This window comes from Equus przewalskii, chromosome 8 (genome assembly GCF_037783145.1).
Source record: "Equus przewalskii isolate Varuska chromosome 8, EquPr2, whole genome shotgun sequence".
Lineage (NCBI taxonomy): Eukaryota > Metazoa > Chordata > Mammalia > Perissodactyla > Equidae > Equus > Equus przewalskii.
In genome coordinates, this window is record NC_091838.1 from 45,450,459 (window position 1) to 45,471,035 (window position 20,577).

At 40.0% G+C, this 20,577-nt stretch overlaps 1 protein-coding gene across 1 annotated transcript in view; it reads left to right on the top strand.

Annotated features, from left to right (window-relative positions):
• Positions 1-20,577, top strand: part of LAPTM4B (lysosomal protein transmembrane 4 beta) — a 67,654-nt gene that overhangs the window by 23,862 nt on the left and 23,215 nt on the right. Inside the window, exons 3-5 of the mRNA XM_070631810.1 lie at positions 12,027-12,100; positions 12,453-12,575; positions 15,780-15,878. Coding sequence (XP_070487911.1) covers positions 12,027-12,100; positions 12,453-12,575; positions 15,780-15,878 — 296 coding nt within the window. The remainder of the gene's footprint in view (positions 1-12,026; positions 12,101-12,452; positions 12,576-15,779; positions 15,879-20,577) is intronic.

Here is a 20,577-nt window from a genome sequence, read left to right on the forward strand (position 1 = left end):
CTTTAAACATGAGCTGTTTTAAAGTGGAGAGATGAAAAAGCTGGCTGGAGATGTGAATCTGTGACCAGACATCTGGGCTGAGGTAATACGAGGACATCGGCCTGAAAGTGGTGTTCATGGTAGGGAAATAGTGAAGAGAAATGGGAAGGGGGCCCAGGATTGAGCCCTGAAGGAGCCCTAACAGTAGCCGTCAGAAGGAGGAGCCTGAGAGCAACTGGTAGTGGAGTGGATGGAAAACCAGGAGACGCTTTCTATCCATCATCTTCCACCGCCGGTGCTTCCTGCTGTGTACTGAGAAGTCAGGGCGCTGCGTTGTCCTGGGGTCCGGGACCTTGTCAGACTGCGACATGACTTCTGCTGTAACGTTGCTCATTCTCTCTATCTGAATAACCGTGTTAATCTTAGGAATTCTTCCAGAAAGGATGATGAGTTTCATTAATATTAAATTAACATTTCTCTGCCTTCCTACCCCTGAGTTAAAAGACTATATAAGCTTATAAATATAATGTTTGATTGACATTTAAAAATAAATTATGTTTCATTGTTTCCAGTAGCAGGATTCCTTTTCTAAGGTCCTTGAGGTTAGAAAAAGAAGTTTTAAATGATACAGCTATGGTTCTATCTGAATCAAATAGTCACACTGCATGCCTTGTTCTAATTGCCAGAGATTAAGCCGGGTAATGACTATCTGATGGTATAGGCTTAATTTAGCTGACTTCAAAGACTTGCTGGTACTTAAGACATTAAAATAGTAATCGTTTTGTAATGTCCTGGATATTAATTCCAGTGCATTTGAGATTTCTCTCCTATTTCATTTTTTGAAAGGAGTGAATGAATAGTTGTAATTACTTTTACAACTATCGATCGTTTAAGTCACATGGTTAAAAAGGTACAGAGGAGTGGATATTCACTTGAGTGAATCATTTTTTTAAACTTCTTTCCTTTTACATTTCCTTTTACATTTTCTTTTTATACATTTTGATCTCCTTTCTTTAAGAAGTTTGTAGGTCAAAAGTCATCATGTCTGACAAGCCTGTCTGTATTTAACTCACTTGTGGATAGAATGAAATAGTCTCCAAATTGATATAATCAACTGCTTTAAATTGTTCTTGAAAATTATAGAATATGCTGGAAAACTATGGGATTATATGGAATATAAGTTGATATCTTTTTGGAATGATGGTAGCCATCTGAAGATTCTGTTAAGAAGGACACAGCAGGAATGTGTCTCACTTCTCCATGTGATATTTTACTGAAATGACCTGGTAGAAGAAAGCCAACTTCCCATTATTTACATTAAAATGTGCATCTAGGAGAATCCAGAGGGATAAAGAAAATGTAAAAATTTCACTTTGGGTCCAGCTTGGTGGCATGGTGGTTAAGTTTGTGCACTCCGCTTTGGTGGCTCGGAGTTCATGGGTTCAGATCATGGGGGTGGACCTACACACCGCTCATCAAGCTGTGCTGTTGCGGCATCCCACATATAAAATAAAGGAAGATTGGCACAGATGTTAGCTCAGGGCCAGTCTTCCTCAAGCAAAAAGAGGAAGATTGGCAACAGATGTTAGCTCAGGGCCAATCTTCCTCACCCCCGAAAAAAAATAAAAGAATTTCACTTTGTTTTTAAATCTAGCCCTTTAACATTTCTATTTATATATATTTTTTTATATAATACAAAAATATTAGTAATGCGTATTTGTAATTTATAAATAAATATATGCGTTTTTTTATGTTTTTAAAAAAATTAACTGTACCAGGAAAGAATAAGGAAACAACTAAATGCAGTATGAAATCCTGGATTCAATTCTGAAAACAGGAAAAGGACATTAGGAGGAAACAGTTGAAATTCAAATAAAGCCAGTAGTTTAATTAAGAGTATTGTACAAATGTTAATTTCGTCGTTTTGATCACTGTACTGTGGTTAAGCAAATTGTTGCTATTAGGGGAAGCAGAGTGAAGCGTATTCTTTAACTCTCTATTTTTGCAACTTTCTTGTAAATCAAATGATTTCAAAATAAGAAGTTTAAAACATGTTGCTGTCTACTGACTTAAATCAAAGGCTAATGGTTGAAAAGCGTGTGTGTGCGCCGTGTTGTTAAACACACATAACTTACTTTGAGTAGAAGTAGACGTCATGGAATTTTATTTGTGAAATTTTGATGGATTGGCAGAGACTGGTACCAGGAAGTATCAGTGCTATGCATAATACCAAACAACAGATCATCCGAATTAATTTCTGATTACTTTTTTTCTTTCTTTCTTTTTTGTTTTCTTCTGAGGAAGATCACCCTGAGCTAGCGTCTGTGCCAGTCTTCCTCATTTGGTATGTGGGTTGCTGCCACAGCATGGCTGCCAACTAGTGGTGTAGGTCTGTGCCGGGAGCTGAACCCAAGCCACTGAAGCATCATGTGCCAAACTTAACCACTAGGCCATGGGGCCAGCCCCAATTTCTGAATAATTTTGCAGCAGATTTGTCTTATTCTAGTCAAACTTATTTTTATTTTATACACTAGGTAGTCAGACCTGGCCTGAGGAAGGAAATAGCCATAAAAATAATCAAGAATTGATGGTTACCATATATGGTCCCCTAATTTACGATAAAGATACTGCTACATTTTTTGGAGAAAGGCTGGTCTTTTTAGTAAATGGTTCTGGGTGAAATCAATAAGACGAAAACAAATAGTTCACAAAAAAAGATATCCATCTGACCAATGAGCATATGAAAATATTCTCCACATTATTAGTTGTAAAGGAAGCCCAGCTTACAAGCACAGTAGTGAATTGCTACACCCCTCCAAAATGGCCAACATCAGCAGAGTGGACAGTACCGCCGGCTGATCTGCATGGGGAGCCACTGGAATTCTGCAGCTGCGGCTGGGAGTGTAAATCATACAACTGCTTTGGACAAACTAAATGTGTGTCTGCCCGATGACCCAGCAGTTCCATTTCGAGATATGTACTCTACAGAAATGAATGCTTGTGTCCATCATAAGCCGTGTATAAAATGGTCATAGTAGCTTTATTCATAATAGCCCAAAATTGGAAACAATCCAAATTTCCATCAGTGTTAGAATAGACAAAAATAGAGTGACCAGAGATGAAACAATACGGGCAAGATGGGTGATGGGCATTCATTATACGTCTCTGTGTATACTTATATGCTTCTGTGTATGCTTGAAAGTTTTGATAATAAAAACTAAGAAATAGAAAAAAAAGATCAACTGGGATTTTCTGTATGGTTGTTGGCACTGCAGGGTAAAGCTCTCCTTGCTGTGGCCTTTGGAAGGGGCCGCAGGCTGCCTACCTGCTCTCTATTCTCAAATCCCCAAACCAACCTGGCAGTCAGTCCGCATGGCTTGTCCGCTTACACGTAAAGATCCCAACAGCCTTGAGGAAATAACACACTTACGCACCAGCAGGGGAAGCTGAGCCATAGGACCCATCCTGGCCCTTTGTTTTTATCCATCTACCCTCCCATCTTCCCATCCTTTCATCTGTTTATCTCTTCAGTCACATGCTCAAAAGGTTGCATATTCTACAGCTTGACTACATCTTGCTTATTTTTTTTTTAAGGGTAATTCAATGAATATATATTTTCAAGGAGATCTTTTTACAAAGATGTAGGTGTAAGAAGACCATCAGAGGTGGTGAAGTGACCTGGAGAATCAGGGCCAGCTGTTAGTCTGTCTAGACCTGAAGAGTGAATGGGAGGCTGTGGTTCCTGGAGCTGGGAATGAGAGAGTCAGACAGAGTTAACCTCTTCATAAGGAGCAGTGACCTTTGGTCTAGGGCCACAGCCAACCCAGGACAGTCTCACATCAGGGGGCAGCCTTGCTCTCTTCCCTCCCTCTGATCTCTTGTCTAGGATCCTCATCGGCTGAACGCAACTAAAGCCAGAGGGTGAGGGAGCCTTGTTGATGGCCCATATAGGTCTGCCTCCTAGGGCAGAAAACTGGCTGGTGAAGAGTGGATTTGGAAAGGCAAATGGAAGATGTCTGATAGAATCATTACCTACTTATCTGGATGTTCCACTTAACCAAACTATTTTGCTTGGTGCACATTTCCCCACAAGAATATCATAACCAAACTTTGCCAAATGTCTTTTTTTCCTTTTTGCTGAAGAAGATTGGCCCTGAGCTAACATCTTTTGCCAGTCTTCCTCCTTTTTTGCTTGAGGAAGATTAGCCCTGAGGTAACTTCTATGCCAGTCTTCCTCTGTTTTATATGTGGCATTTCTTTTCTTTTCTTTTTTTTGTAAGGAAGATTGGCCCTGAGCTAACATCTGTTGCCGATCTCCCTGTTTTTGCTTGATGAGTGGTGCTAGGTCCATGCTCGGGATCCAAACCTGCAAACACTGGGCCACCAAAATGGAGCGTGTGAACTTAACCACTATGTCAGCAGGCTGGCCCCCACAGCGTGGCTGACAAGTGGTGTAGGTCTGTGCCTGGGATCCGAACCTGTGAAGCCAAAGCAGAGCACACCAAACCTAACCACTATGCCACGGGGCCGGCCCCCAAATGTCTTTTTTAAATTAGATGCATTAAGCCTGCAGAGCCCTTGATTCTTTGGAGGCCTGAGCTTGCCAGTGGTGGGGCGGGAGCTGGAGTAGCTCAGGCACCCAGGGCTTCTCCTCTTTGCTCTTTTTTCTCCTCCCTGCTGCTTCTCTGATGATGCCTTTTGTTGTTGTTTGCATTTTAATGTTTTTGAAATCAGGATGTGATTTACAATTTAGCATAGATTTAGTGTGACGATCATTTTTTTCCTTCCAAATCTTTATTTTGAAAAAATTCAGGGAGCCGGCCCCGTGGCCGAGTGGTTAAGTTCATTTGCTCCACTTCAGCGGCCCAGGGTTTTGCTGGTTTGGATCCTGGGCACGGACACGGCACTGCTCATCAGGCCATGCTGAGGTGGCGTCCCACATGCCACAACCAGAAGGACCTGCAACTAGAATATACAACTATGTACTGGGAGGTTTTGAGGAGAAGAAGAAAAAAAGGAAAAAAAAAAAAGATTGGCAACTGATGTTAGCTCAGATGCATAGCTTAAAAAAAAAAATTCACACCTTTCGTAAAACTTTTGTGTACAATGAACACCTATCTTGCTTTTTTCCATTAACAGTAATTTGAAGTTCCTCATTCTTTATAGAATTATCTCTTATTAAATATTGAATAGGTATAAAACAATATTTAGAAAATATACTGCATAACGGTACTCTAAGTACTTGTGTACCCATTACTTGATTTAAAAATTGAATTTTACCTTACTGTCGAAAGAGCCCTGTATGTTCCTTCCTGATTGCGTGTCGTTTCCTCTGACCTCAGAGGTAGCCACTCTCCAGAACTCTTTCCCGTTCCTTTGCTTTTCTTTATAGACTTCCCACGTACGTGTGTATCACTGATTGGTTTCTTGTTTGATGTTCATGTGCTTGAAGTTTATATAGTAGATTCACACAGTATGCATTCTTCTGAGTCTTGCTTTTTCAGTTTTACTGTGTGTTAATGAAGAAATTATTCAGACACGTTAAAAATGGTAGGGAAGACTTTATTCAAGAGCGGCTACTACCATGGGGTTTGCAATAGGGGAGAGAGATTGGGCTCAACTCCCACTCCAGCAAGGACAAGTGGGGATTTATAGCCAAGGAGCAGGGTCCGGGTCAGTGGATGGAAAATTACTAAGAGGAAGCATCGAGCCTGGGAGATTCTTACAGAAGGCAGGCCACGATGATAAGTTATAGATGGTGGGGGTAAGGAATTTGATCAGATATCAACACGATCAGATACCAAGGGTGAGGGATTTTCAGTAAATTGACTCAGTAGAATTCTTACTAAAACTAGACTAAAAATGGGCCAGGGACAGAGCCTTTGTTATGTGTCTACGTCTAAGTGAGTGAGCCTGATCTGCTTCCAGCATCCAGCTGCAAGGAAATCTGGAAAATTTAGCTTTAAGCTTTTTAGCCTCTGCACAAGAGGAAGACACATTAGAAGGTGGGATTGAATGTTTTAATATGTTTTACGTCTTTATTTATTTATTTATTTAAAGATTGGCACCTGAGCTAACATCTGTTGCCAGTCTTTTTTTCTTTTTCTTCTTCTCCCCAAAGCCCCCCAGTACATAGTTGTATATTCTAGTTGTGGGTCCTTTTGGTTATGCTGTGTGAGATGCTGTCTCAGCATGGCTTGATGAGCCGTGCCATGTATGTACCCAGGATCTGAACCGATGAGACCCCCAGCCGCCGAAGTGGAGTGCATGAACTTAACCACTTGGCCACAGGGCCAGCCCCTACATCTTTTTTAAGCTTTATTGAGGTATAATTTATATACCATAAAGTTTACCCATTTTAATTATACAATTCAATGATTTTTAGTAAATTTACAGAGTTGTGCAACTTTTTAAAAATATCTGATTACGACTTACGCCTTTCCAGCTATGCAGCCTTCTTTAGTGTCCATCAACAGGTTTCCGACATTTTTTCCATGCATATTTTTGTTGTTGTTCTTGTTTTTTCTTTTGAGGAAGATTAGCCTTGAACTAACATCTGCTGCCAGTCCTCCTCTTCTTGCTGAGCAAGATTGGCCCTGAGCTGACATCTGTGCCCATCTTCCTCTACCTTATATGTGGGATGCCTGTCACAGCATGGCTTGATAAGCAGTACAAAGGGCTGTGGCCGGGATCAGAACCAGTGAACTCTGGTCCGGCAAACCCTGGGCCTCTGAAGCAGAGCACATGAACTTAACCACTATGCAACCAGGCCAGCCCCCATGCATATTTTTTATTAAATTCATTTTGTTTCCTTTTCTTCAGATCTGGTCACACAACTTTGTTCTCCAGTGAACATAATCACAAAAAATGTAAATGCTGTTTATTAATTTTTCTATTCTTATATAAGCAAGCTTTTAAGACTTAATTATATCAGTATAAATCTTTCCATCTAAGAATGTGGCTGGAAGGATCTAATTTCCTTATCTTAGAGGGTAGGGAGTTAAGAGACATTCTCTGAACTGGACATTTGAGTACATATATTACTTAAGTAATCCTTCCTAACTTTTTGTAGCTTATTTTAAATCTTTAGGCCCTACAACATGGACGAACCTTGAAAACATTATGCTAAGTGAAAGAAGCCAGACACCACAGGCCACATATTGTATGATTCCATTTATATGAAATGTACAGAATAGGCAAATTCGTAAAGACCAAAAGTGGATTAGTGGTTGCCAAGGGCTGGAAGGAGGGGGGAATGGGGAGTAACTGCTAGTGGGGTAATTTTTGGGAGAATGAAAATATTCTGGAATTAGTGGTGATGGTTGTGCAACTTTGTTGAATATACTAAACAAATCCAATGAATTATATTCTTTTTAAAGTGGTGAATTTTATGGCATGTGAATTATATCTCAATAAAAAAACATTTAGGAGGGAAAAAAAGATCCAGCCCAAGTAAGCATGGACTCAGATAAATTCTTTGTTGTTCCTCTTGGCTGAAAATAATTTCACTGCCTCTTAACTCCACTAGCTCTTCATCTGTTGAATTCTTCCCGCTCTTCCTAGTAGATGCTGAGCATCGGAGAGCAAAGATTGTGGCCTCTTAATCTTTGCAGACTCACAACGTTTATCCCATTACATGAATCTATTGAGTATTCGTGCAATAAATTCTGGGTTTAAGATTAAAGTTGTAAATTAGCAAGTTACACAAAACTCTTCTGTCACAATATACTTTAATAAAAAGTTAGAAACATTTGTCACAAACCTGCAAAAGCTCTGTTAGAACCGCCCTCCGTTTTGGAGGACTCCAGTTAGTCTTTACTGCTCGCTCTTCCCCAGGCTTTCAGCCTCCCGAGGGAGGAGCTGCAGTCGGGACTCGGCCCGAGTTTCCTGAGGCCCCGGGGGTGAGGCTGGGCCTTTGGGTCTTAGTAGCTTATAGTGTTGCTGTGAATTCAGCTGAAAAGAGTTCTCTAGACTTCATGGTGAGAATATACCCCAAATACTGTTTGTTTTTTTATGAACTGCTGTGCCGGAAATGTGGCCAAAAATTAGAGGAAATTGAGACGTAAGAATGATGTGAGTAGGCAAGCCAGATGTGGGCCATACAGCAGGCAGTTGCCTAGCTAACTGCGAGTTTCACGGGAAGGAAACAAATCCAACAGGCATAAGAGAAGATGAGCTAGGTTGTTCAAACCAAGGCGTTTCAGGGGACCCCTTTATATGCCTATGCTGCCTCAATGATTAATTGGCCAAGTATCAGGAAACATTTTCTAATTATATCTTTTGTGGTCTGTGGTATAGTTTTTCTTAGGATCCTTTTCAAATTAAAACTACATTATTAAGGCAGGAGTTTAATTTAGGAAACAATGTGCCGTCAGTGTACTCTGACTTTGGGTTGGTGCAAAGAATGAGTAAAGGATCTTCCTGTCACTGACCAGTACTATAACTGATTGTACAAGTACCTGTGTTGTTATTAGAACCATTTCCTTGTTTGCCTGTGACGTTATTAAAAGGAGTGAGTTTTAATTCCTCCAGAGTAATTCTCATGTTTACCGTGGGGCGCTCCACGTCGTTTCAGAGGCGCTGGCCTGTGCTCTAGGCTGCCAGGGGACAGGTGCATCAGCCCGCTCTACCTTGTCTGCTCTGTGCTTTTATTTGATTTACACTTTGCTTCTGCCGAAGCCGTTCCACATGCCTGTGATGTATTCAGTCTGATCCGTGTGTTTGCTGTAATCATCTATAGGAATAGAATTTTGAAAATTTCATCATCTGAAACTAACATTTTTTATGGTAAATAGTATCTCATTATGAATGGTGATAGGATACTTTATTCTATGACTTTAGTTTTATTTTTACCTTTTAAATTTGTTTTATATTCTTTGGAAAAGATGTAAATTTAAATTTTTTTTTAAGATCTATGAGATTTAGTTCTGGAGGTTTTTTTTCTTCAGAATAGGACATGCAGCTCCCATTAAGGTTATTCTTTTTGTAGGTTATATTAGTATTTTTATTTTTTGAATACCTCCTTGAGTTATTTGTTTGCTTGTCTATCTATCTCTTTTAAGATCTATGTGGTAAAAAATATCCTATAATGGGCTGGCTTCTATAAAATTAATTTTTTTCTCATTATTGATGCAGGGTCGGTGAGCCGAGGAGTTGAAAGAAAGATTTCTTAGACCCTTAAGATCTGGCAGTAGTGCTCTTTTATTTAGAGAATAGTATAGAATAGCATGGGGACAGGACCCATGGGCAGTCAGATCTTCTGCTGCCACCATGGGGACACGACCCATGGGCAGTCAGAGCTGCTGCGTGGGGACAGGACCCACGGGCAGTCAGAGATGCTGCTGGCATGGGGAGCTGCTGCTGCCGCCGCTGGCATGGGGACAGGACCCATGGGCAGGCAGAGCTGCTGCCGGCATGTTGGGGCTGCCGCTGCTGCTGCAAAGTTGGGTGGAGAGTAAGGCTAAATTTAAGGCGTAGGTATGTGAGTTATCTCTTTACAAGACAAAGAATATGTAAAAAAGTTAAAATGGTGTCAGTGCCCTTAGGGTCCGGCCATTTGGCCGTCCCACAAATTTTAGATAAGAATCAAACCGGATTGAGTAAATGGCAGAAGTCACCGCTTGAATTTTATCCTCAGCTAAAGACAAAGGAGGATTTGGGGGGTGGGGAGGTGGTCAGTTACATGAGGTTGCCAGACAGTAACCAACTTAAGTTCTTGCCTCTGGCATTAAGAGTTTCTAGAGATGAGGCCGTCTCCCTTCTTCTTGGCACAGAGAGGGAGGCATCTTTACAGATAGAGGTTTCCCTTAGAAATGTAAATGTTTCCCAACAAAGGGGCAAGCAAATTCCACTCCTCGGAGCCTGCTTCTCATCTGTAGTTTTAAAATTAACCAGCCTAAAAATCCTCATCAATTATGAAATATGCTCACACAGAATTTGGAAATCATTGAAGTAGACAAAGAAGAAAATAATAAACTTCTGCCTGAGTTCAAGTTTCAGAGATTGCTATAAATTCTAACAGGCTTTGCACGTAATCAGTGCATACTGATGTCTAGCTCATTTTCAGGCGGCTGTCTGATTTCCCCAGCGCTGTGACCTCCTCTCTTGCGTTTGATCTGCGTCCTTCACATCCAGGTAGCACACTAGCTAAGATACTGACCCTGGGGGTGGGATATCTCATCCACCACTTACTAGCTGGGCAACCTTGGACAAGGTACTTGTCCTCTCTTAGTCTTTTTTTTCTTCTCTAAAATGGAGTGAATAGTACCTATCTCTTAGAGTTGTTAGGAGGATTAAATGAAATAATACAGTGCCTAGGTCATTGAGGAAAAAGCACACTTATAAATGGGGACAACAGAGAGCAGACAAAGGACATTCCACTGTGTGGTCAGAGCTTTATGCAGGAGAGATGAGCCTGTGCCCTCATTGCCTCACATACAGATGACGTCACTGGAATGCATCTGTGTGCTTACACACATGCATGTGTACACAGACTTTCCCCTTGCATTTAAGGAGGAGGTTTTTGCATGTAAAACTTTTTTTTATAAAGGTTTTTTGCATACTATGAGGCACCCGTGAAATTTCCTTGTAGGTACCTCTTCCCTCACAAGAAACTATACAATATGTACGTATCCTGAAAAAAATCATCTTTTAACTACTAACTAGTACTAATCATTCTCATAAGCTTCATTTTTCGCATGCTCTGCTTCGGCGGCCCAGGGTTTCACTGGTTCGGATCCTGGGTGCAGACAAGGCACCGCTTGACAGGCCGTGCTGAGGCAGCATCCCACATGCCACAACTAGAAGGACCCACAACTAAAATGTACAACTGTGTACTGGGGGGATTTGGGGAGAAAAAGCAGGAAAAAAAAAAAGAAGAAGATTGGCAACAGTTGTTAGCTCAGGTGCCAATCTTAAAAAAAAAAAAATTTTTTTTCTTTGCAAATCAAATTTTCACTCCTTTAATAAAAGCCATCAGCATCATATGACTTTATTGCATTAAATCTATAAACCAAGTTGAGGAACCTTCATTTTGTTAAGATGGCAGATGGTTTTTGTTGATGTGTCTGCATTCTGTCCTAGAATGTACTTTGACCCTGTGCTTCTGTTTGCAAGCCTCCTGCTTAAAATCCTCTCATCTCTGGGGGCCAGCCCCATGGCCGAGTGGTTAAAGTTCCATACACTCTGCTTTGGTGGCCTGGGTGGCCTGGGTTCTCAGGTTTGGATCCTGGATGTGGACCTACTCCACTCATCAGCCATTCTGTGGAGGCATCTCATGTACAAAAAATAGAGGAAGATTGGCACAGATGTTAGCTCAGGGCTAATCTTCCTCAAGTGAAAAAAAGAGGAGGATTGGCAACAGATGTTAGCTCAGGGCCAACCTTCCTCACCAAAAAAAAAAAAAAAAACAGGCAGAACTAGTCATGTGAAAATGAGTGATGCAGCTTCTACTCAGTGGCACTAAAAATGCAAGGCCCTAAGATGGAGTGATCTTGCTGTGTCCAGTGAACCAAATGGTGTGGCTGGATTATAGTAAGCAAGAAATGTGGGTTGAGATTAGAGAGGTGGGCATGCTCTAGAATAAACAGAGACGTAAAGGCCATGATAAGAAACTGAGATTTTAATTTAAATGAGATGGGAAGCCAGTGGAGGGTTTTAATAGGGGCATGAGACACACATAAGTTTATAAGATACATGTTAGACACTCATATGTTAAAAGAGTACCTAATTCATTATATATGTAATTCAATGGACCAAAGGACCAGATTTTTTTTTTATATCTGTAACCAATATCTCTTTCCCTTTTTTGAAGTACAACTTATTTATAGATCAATCTCTTGTCTGTGGACATATGATTTAGGAAGTACATCTTTTGGGCACTTTACACCCATTGACCATCATCTTCTCAAATTCCGAAAGAGCTCTGGTGGTTTACTTAATATAAAGTTCTCACTTATGATTGGTTTATAAACAAAATGCCTTTGAGAAGAGACTAAATAATGTTTAAACAGTGGATCTGCTACTGATTTTCTTTTTTTTTTTGGCAGACATGTGCATTGCTATTGCAATTTCTCTTCTCATGATCCTAATATGTGCAATGGCTACTTACGGAGCATACAAGGTAAGCACCTTTGAAATAAGGTCCTGGGCCTTTTTCTCCGTCCCTTATACATGTAAACTGTGCAGTTGTCTGTAAGAAGTAAGTGATTATTCTCAGTTTCCTATAAGAATCTTTGAAAGTTCAAATCTCTTATTAGTATTATGTGGAAAACCAATGTTATAGTCTCAGAAATGTTCACAGAGCCCTGTTTGTTGACTGCTTCTATTTGGCTTCCCAGTTGCCATCATGACCTGGTTTAATGAATCTCTGTTCCTCCATTTCCCTTTAGATTAAGAAAAGATTTCTCTGAATTCAAAGCAATAATGTTTTGTAATACTGAACACATTAACATCTTATTTTCTCCTATGTTTAGCAACATGCCGCCTGGATCATCCCATTCTTCTGTTACCAGATTTTCGATTTTGCCCTGAACACCTTGGTTGCAGTCACTGTGCTTGTTTATCCAAACTCCATTCAGGAATACATACGACAGCTGGTAGGTGGCCGTTCCAATTCCTGCTTCTCTTCATGAGGGGAATCTCGTTAAGTCAGGAATATAGATGTATGCAGATTGACAATGCACACACATCTTAAATTTGTGGATTTTTAATTTGTATCTGAGTTACTGATTAGAGATTTTTTAATGTTATTTCAAAGATGAGATTTTTGGTTTCCTAGAATGCTTTTCGGGAAAACATAGCCTCTTGAGATAGGTAAGTTGGTGGCTGTGATAATGGTATTAGTTGCACTTACCTAAATTATAATATAGTTGCTAATTGTCTTATTTTTGTAAAATGCAATTTGCTCAGTTGTCTGCAAAGTATAGCTTTTTGCCTCTGCTTTTGTGCAGGAAAAGTGGAACTTTACTGTACACTGGTTCCCAAACTTATTTGGCCATAGAACCTCTTTTTTCCCCAAGCAACTTTGTCGGACTAGTTTTCTGTTAAATGTCCTTTGTGACCTTATGGACAAGTATTGGTGGCTGGGTAAGAAGCTTGTGCAGTTATGAGATTGAAATACTTCTGTGCCTTCACATATTTTAACTTTTGTTTTTCCAATTGTGAATGTGCCTTAAAATTTAATTTCTTCAAAATCTTAGAATGTTTTAAATGGAGAGAAGGTTCACTCTTTGGAAGTTTTAATAGTAATTTCTGAGCATGCGGGAAGGAGCAGGGTTTTTCTTGGATGGGAGAAGAGGCTGGGGATTTGATGTGACAATGGAGGCCAAGAAGTTCAGTGGAAGAGAGAGATGGCTGGAGGGACGAGGGGAGGAAATGTGGCAACAGTAGTTTGTGCTCTTGTGGCAGTCATGCCCAGATCACTGCTGGTCCTCAGCAGACTTAGTACCAAACACCTCAAGTGTTTTGCCCCTTTTAAAAGTATTAGGTTGTCATTGTTGTGTTTGCTATACTTGTTAGTAATAGCTTCTCTTTGTTTTAGAAAACAGGTCCATGTTTTGGTAGAATGTAGTGTGAAGAAAATTTTTGTGTATTTCCTGTGTGCTAATTTTATGTGTTGGCCTTTGTGGTATAGCCAAGTGTTTCTGCATCAGGGAGTTTATCTATGACGAGCAGGGTGTAGAAGTACCTCTGTCTTTCAGGACTTTTGTTTTTACTCTGTAATGGTGATCTGCTGCTGGGTTCCTAAAATCAACCTTGGGAGTGAGGAGGAAACATGATCTCAACACGGCCTGTCATGTGCGGGGACTGGGAGAGGGTGGTGTTGAGTAAGGACACACTAAGACAAGCCAAATGGCAGGCCTGTGATTATTTGAACAGTGTATCGTGTGCTGCATCCCATATATTGCAGAGATTTATAAGGAGCATAAAGCCCAATATGCAGGCAAGCCTTTGGAACCCTCAGAATGCTACCCAGACTCGCCGTTGTGCCCCACACTGTTCAGTGTCCCCCTACTCGTTTGCTTTAGAGCCATCAGTAGGAAATGAAAATATTGGTGATGCTCACTGTAATTGTAACATCAGTTAATGAAAAAAGTCACCATCCAATTTTATTTTTAGTGAGAAGACCAAATAATGCAATTGAGTATTTTCTGTATTCTCTACTTAAAGACCAGTCTGGGCTGAAAGAGTGAGGCCTACAGACGATCACAATGCCTCAGGGAATGTTAAAGGTCCTCGTGCTGAGGCCCTTGTTGACAAGGCAGATGCAATGAGTCTGGAGAGACTGTTGTCTGAGAAGGCCGGGGGAGCACTCACTCAATTGTAGTGCCTCTTCTGTTTATGTGGAGTCTTGTAAAGTGCACTTATAATAAGTTGTGCATGTGTTTTTATGGGTCTCAATTGGGCATAGAAACCATGTTACTTTTCTGGGGGAAAGTGTAAAAATTTCTGGAAAAGGTCACATACTTCCGCTTTAACCCTGTCTTTTTTTTTTTTTAATTAGACGGAGAGACAATATGATTTTGTGTTGGTCTTGTGAATGACACCAAGTTGTTTTATTCTTGCCCTTCAAGATCAGTACTACAAAAACCCCTTGGAGGTTCCAAGGGAAGGGGCCAGTTTCAAGAGCTGATCACAAAGAATAACTTAGATTTTATTTCTTAGGCATTTTGCCCAAAGTGAAAGGAGACTCTGAAACCCACTGGGTGATGTTCACCCTGGGGAGGAGGAGCCAAGCACAAGTCATGGTTTTTCTCTATATTCTTCCTTAACATTTGGCACTTCTTTGTTACGTCTCAGATTACTGCGAATGTGGAATCCAAGCATATGGTATTGGATGATGACGAAGAGGTAAAGGTGACGTAGCTCACTGGGCTGCCTTCACGCTCACTTATCTAGGCCGGATCAAGGGAGGGCTCCATCAGTGCTGTGCAGGCATTGCATGATGAAGGTCTGTTGCTCCCGGTAACCATAGTAGCAGATTTTGATCCTCCCAAAAAGGTTTCCTTTGACCTGGTAGGTGATCAGTATGGTCAGATGGTAAGACTTGATTCTTTTTTTTAATACTGTAAATACCTAATGGTATAAAAGATTCTGCTCTTTGAGAAGTAGCATCAGCAAAAATGCTCTGTATAGAGAAGATTCTATTTTAGAGCCAGCCCAGTGGCGCAGGGGTTAAGTTCACGCATTCCACTTCAGCGGCCCAGGGTTCGCTGGTTGGGATCCTGGGTACAGACCTATGCCCTGCTTGTCAAGGCATGCTGTGGCAGGCATCCCACATATAAAGTAGAGGAAGATGGGCACAGATGTTAGCTCAGGGCCAATCTTCCTCAGCAAAAAGAGGAGGATTGGCGGCAGATGTTAGCTCAGGCCTAATCTTCCTCAAAAAAAAAAAAAAAGATTCTATTTTAATAGGTTTCTTCCCTTTGCCTTGCACAGGCCTTTTAGAGTGGTCCAGAATTTGCAGAAAATCCAACTATCACAGGTGTAGAAAGACCATACTGACTTTTAATTTTTTTATATTAGGAGGGCAAACTTAATGTTTTCAGGTCTCGCTCGTGAATCTTCCTCTGATTTTCTTTTCGAGAGTTATTGCCTGAATTATGAACAGACTAGCCTCTCCGCATCACACCTTTTGTAGCTTTTTCATTAGTAGAGGTAGGCTAGAAATTTTGTGGTGGTCTTAAATGATAACTATCTGCTTTAACTAATTGCTTTCTGTAGGTACTTCTGATCAATGCCCGAGGAATATAATCCTGATGATTAACAAGATTTGCTAATGAGGCACTTGTCTTTTGCAGCCTCCCAACTTTCCCTACAAAGAAGATATCATGTCTGTGAATCCTACCTGTTTGGTCCTTATTATTCTTCTGTTTATCAGCATTATCTTGGCTTTTAAGGTAAGCATGAAGATCTTACTTATGGTCTAAATATTATTGAACGTCTTCGTGAATGCTAAAGAAACAAGCAGACTTCTGTCAGTTTCATTATCTTGCTTCAGATTTCTGAACTGCTTTTTGATTTCCTAACCATTCTGTTCCTTCTCTTATTTGTATGAGAGAGAAACACTAACCAGACTTCCACAGGCCCACCAAGGGTTATTCCAAAATCGATTTGGATGGGAATAAATTAATATAATGTTATTCATTGCATAGTATATATTATATACTGCACCTCCATTACAATGTTTATATGCACATTCTTTTGTAATTTATTTTTAAAATGTAATATATTCTGAACATCATTCTGTAACAATTTATTATGTGAATTTATCATTATTTAATAAATTACTTATTGTTGGACATCGAGACGGTTTCTACTTTTTCACTTATTAATAGTGCTACAATGAATATATTTAAATACATCTTTCATATTCTTATGCATTTACTTCCTTAAGGTATGTTTCTTAAAATTAGAGGATATGCATAATTGGAAGCCTTTTGATAGGTTGTCAAATTGATCTCCCTAAAAGTTGGATGACTTAACACCCCCCGCAGTGCTGCCCCTCACTGTCATCAATCACATGCTATCTATTCTTTTTCATCTTTGTAAACCTGATAATAAAAACATCGTTATAATTTGTGCTTGCATGCTGCTAACAAGTAGAAAATCCTCAGATCGTTATTAGACTGAACTTTTAATTCTTAATATCTTTTGCTGTCTTTATTTTAGCATAAAATTACCCAATTCTTAAAAATCAAGCCTTAATAAGCTTGAGGAAGCTGCGTTTAGGGAGAAGAGTCATTTTAAATGGGGGTGGTGTGATGAAGAGGCGTAGAAAGGAAATGATTCATTGGGGATCATTTGGGTCTGCATTTTCCCCATGAATCACATCCTGCGAGTTTGATTTTGCACACGCACTTTAGTGATTGGGGATTGGGGTGAATTCTGTCCATAGATGTTGAGGCTTACGGCCTCTGCGGCTCCCACTCCCCCAACCCCAATTTTCTGGCTGCTTTTACCAGCCACAAATGTGGTCCTTGGCCACCCAGACCATCCAGGATGCGTGTGGAGTGGGCAGTGTCCCCTGGCAAAAGGCCACAAACTCTCAAATCCCACTCATCGCAGTTCCCCTTGCACGAATAGACTCCCCTTTAGCTTCTGCCTGTTTTTGGTCCCTTTCCTGTGCCTTTAAATAATGTGTGTGCACGCGTGCGTGCATGTGTGTGTGTACATGTGTGTGTCTGTGTGTGTGTTTCTTGCAGATTTTGTCATCTTACCAGGAAGGTTAGTCTGACCAAGCTACTCTCTGCCTGTACCAGAAGCTCAGAAGCTGGAACCTCCCAGTGGTCTTAAAAAAGGCCTTTTAACTTTGCAGGCATTTTCATTTGTATTGGAAATGCTTACTTGAGGTTTTGAGTCAGAGGACACAGCTTCTATCGCTGCTACTTCTAGCTGTGTGACCGGAGCCTTGGTTTCTGCGTTTACTAAATAGCAATAATAGTGACGAAAACATTCTGTAGGGTCACTATGAGGTTTAAGTGAGCTCATGGATGGGAAGATGCATCATTCATTCATTTATTCAGTGAATTTATTAAGGGTCTCCTATGTGCCAGGCCATGTTCTAGGTACTGGGCTTGTAGTGAATAAGAAAAATCTCTGCCCTGTGGTACTTTTATAAATTGCAAAACATTATTAATTATCATAATAATCTAATACAAGACATCTTACAAATTGTTCACAGCTCTGTCCCCAACCTGTGAGAGAGATGTACTTAATATTTAATTATTTAAGCATCTATCACCTCTACTCTCTAAATTGCATTTCTTTGAGAACATAGACTGTGCGTTTATTTTATTATCTCTCTTAGCACTGAGCTGATGCCTTGTGTGAAGAGACTCAGTAATTATTAGTTTAAATAGATATGAGTACAGTCACGTGTCACTTAACAATGGGGATACATTCTGAGAAATGTGTCATTAGGCAATTTTGTTATGTGTACTTCCTAGAGTGCACTTAGACAAGCCTAGATGGAATATTCTACTATGCACCTGGGCTAGATGGTAGAGCCCATTGCTCCTAGGCTACAAACCTGCACGGCATGTTACTGTACTGAATACTGTAGGCAGGTTAACACAACGGTAAGTATTTGTGTATCTAAACATGGAAAAGATACAGTAAAGATATAGCATAAAAGGTAAAGAATGGTGCATCTATAGAGGGTGCTTACCACGAATGGAGCTTGCAGGTCTGGAAGTTGCTCTGGGTGAGTGAGTGAATGTGAAGGCCCAGAGCATCACCATACACTGCTGTAGACTTGATAAACACTGTACACTTAGGCTACAGTAAATTTATGAAAAAATACGATCTTTCTTCAATAATAAATTAGCCTTAGCTTACTGTAACCTTTTTACTTTGTAAACTTTTTGACTCTTATAATAACACTTAGCTTACAACACAAATGCATTGCACAGCTGTACAAAAATACTTTCTTTCTTTATATCCTTATTCTATACAACTGGTGGCACAGTAGGTTTGTTTACACCAGCATCACCACAAACATGTGAGAAATGCATTGACTATGACATTACAACAGCTATGACATCACTAGGCGATAGGAATTTTCAGCTCCATTAAAATCTTATGGGACCACTGTTGCATATGCGGTCCACTGTTGACCCCAAATGTCATTATGTGCATGACTGTATACATGTTGTGGTTTCACGTATCAGTTTACCTGATTAGTGGCTTTCACAACCTAAATTCACTGCTATTCTTTAATAAGGTTTTTTATCACGCTGGTTGCCTGGGAGCCCAAACCAGAGCATGTGTCAGTTTCACTGCGTCCTAAGATGTGAAGGGGGCAGGGCTTCCCACACGGCTCTGCGAGTAGGTGATGGACGTAATTTGTCATTGCAAGTTTATTTGGGAAAGATACTAAATACTTAACTCTCTATTTAAGATTACGGAAATGTCAAATAAGAAATAAGCTCACTGAAATCAGTTACTGGGTTTATGGAGACAACAGGCCGGAGGTTTTTCTCCTGTTGGAGTGGTTAGTAGGCGAACGCACTGGTGTTGCGAGGGGCCCTCAGAATGCTGACTGCGGGCGTGTGAAGCCTCAGACACCAGGTACTGTTTACCTTCCAGGTACAGGTTTGTCCTTTTAGAGGCTTCGCATCAGACAGAGTTCTTGCCTTAAAAGACTCTGCTGTTCACTGATAAAATAGTGCACGACTAGTCAGTCTTCTTACATAACACATAATTAATATGTCCCCAAACATTTTTCTTTCATTTGTCTTGAAATTCTCAAAAATTCTAGGGCTTTTTTTTTCCCACTAAAGAAGGAATAGCACTAAGTAAACTGAAGGTTTGAGTAAACTGAACATATTGTGCACGTTGTTCAAGAAATATGCCCTTTACGTCTCTCTCTTACTGTTGATCTGTGGTTTCAGATTGTTGCCATTCAGGAAACTTTTATAAAATAGCATTATATATTTTCATCTTATCATCGCAGAAAATTTAAATGTAAGAGATAATTGTCACCAAATATGAAAGCAGCTTAAGACAGCATTCTGAGTATATGACACAATTTTACCTCACTCCTGAAAAATGCTGACAAGTACCCCTTTTGTCCTTAAATGTCTTCTTTTTTATAAAACAACTTTATTGAGATGTAATTCACATATCATAAAATTCACCCAATTAAAGCGTGCAATTCAGTAGTTTTTAGTAGATTCACAGAGTTGTGTAAGCACAGCTCTGTGGTTAAACAATGCAATTTTAGAGCATTTTTATCACTTGCCATTTGCCCTTATCTTCCTCCCCTACCTCTGGCAACCACTACTCTGCTTTCTGTCTCTGTAGATTTCCCTATTCTGGACATTTCTTATAAATAGAATCATACAACACGTGGTCCTTTGTGACTGGCTTCTTTGACTTAGCATAATTTTTTCAAAGTTCATCCATATTGTAGCATGTATCAGAATTTCCTTCCTTTTTATTGCTGAATAGTATTCTACTGTCTGAATATACCACATTTTGTATCCAGCCGTCAGTTGATGGACATTTGGGTTGCTTCCATTTTTTGGCTGTTATACATAATGCTGCTATGAACATTTGTGCGCAAGTTTTTGTGTGGACATGTTTTCATTTCTCTTGGGGCATAGACCGAGGAGTGGAATTGCTGGGTCATATGGTAACTGTTTAACCTTTTGAAGAACTGCCAAACTGTTTTCCAAAGTGGCGGCACGATTTTACATTCCCACCAGCAGTGTATGAGGGCTCCAGTTTCTCCACTAATCAAAGACTTTTAAAGCTAAAAAAGGATTTTGGAATCATTCAGTTCTAATCTAAGATGATTGGAATGAAAGTGCAGAGAGTTCATGGTTTAAACATCTCCATGAACTTGTTTTATTCTAGCGTGTCTTTATTCTGGACTTGATTTTAAGTATCTTCTTTGGATATTTCGTTATGACAGTGGCAACGTTTTAGTGAATTTTACTGACCTTAAAGCAAGTTCATGTGCTGTGAACCTTTTTAAAAAACTTGACTTGTGTAACAAAATCATATGTAATTATGTGAAATAAAAGTTGCGAGGACAGAGTTAAAATGTGATGAGAAATAAATTAATAAACTGATTGTTTTGTGACTTAGGGG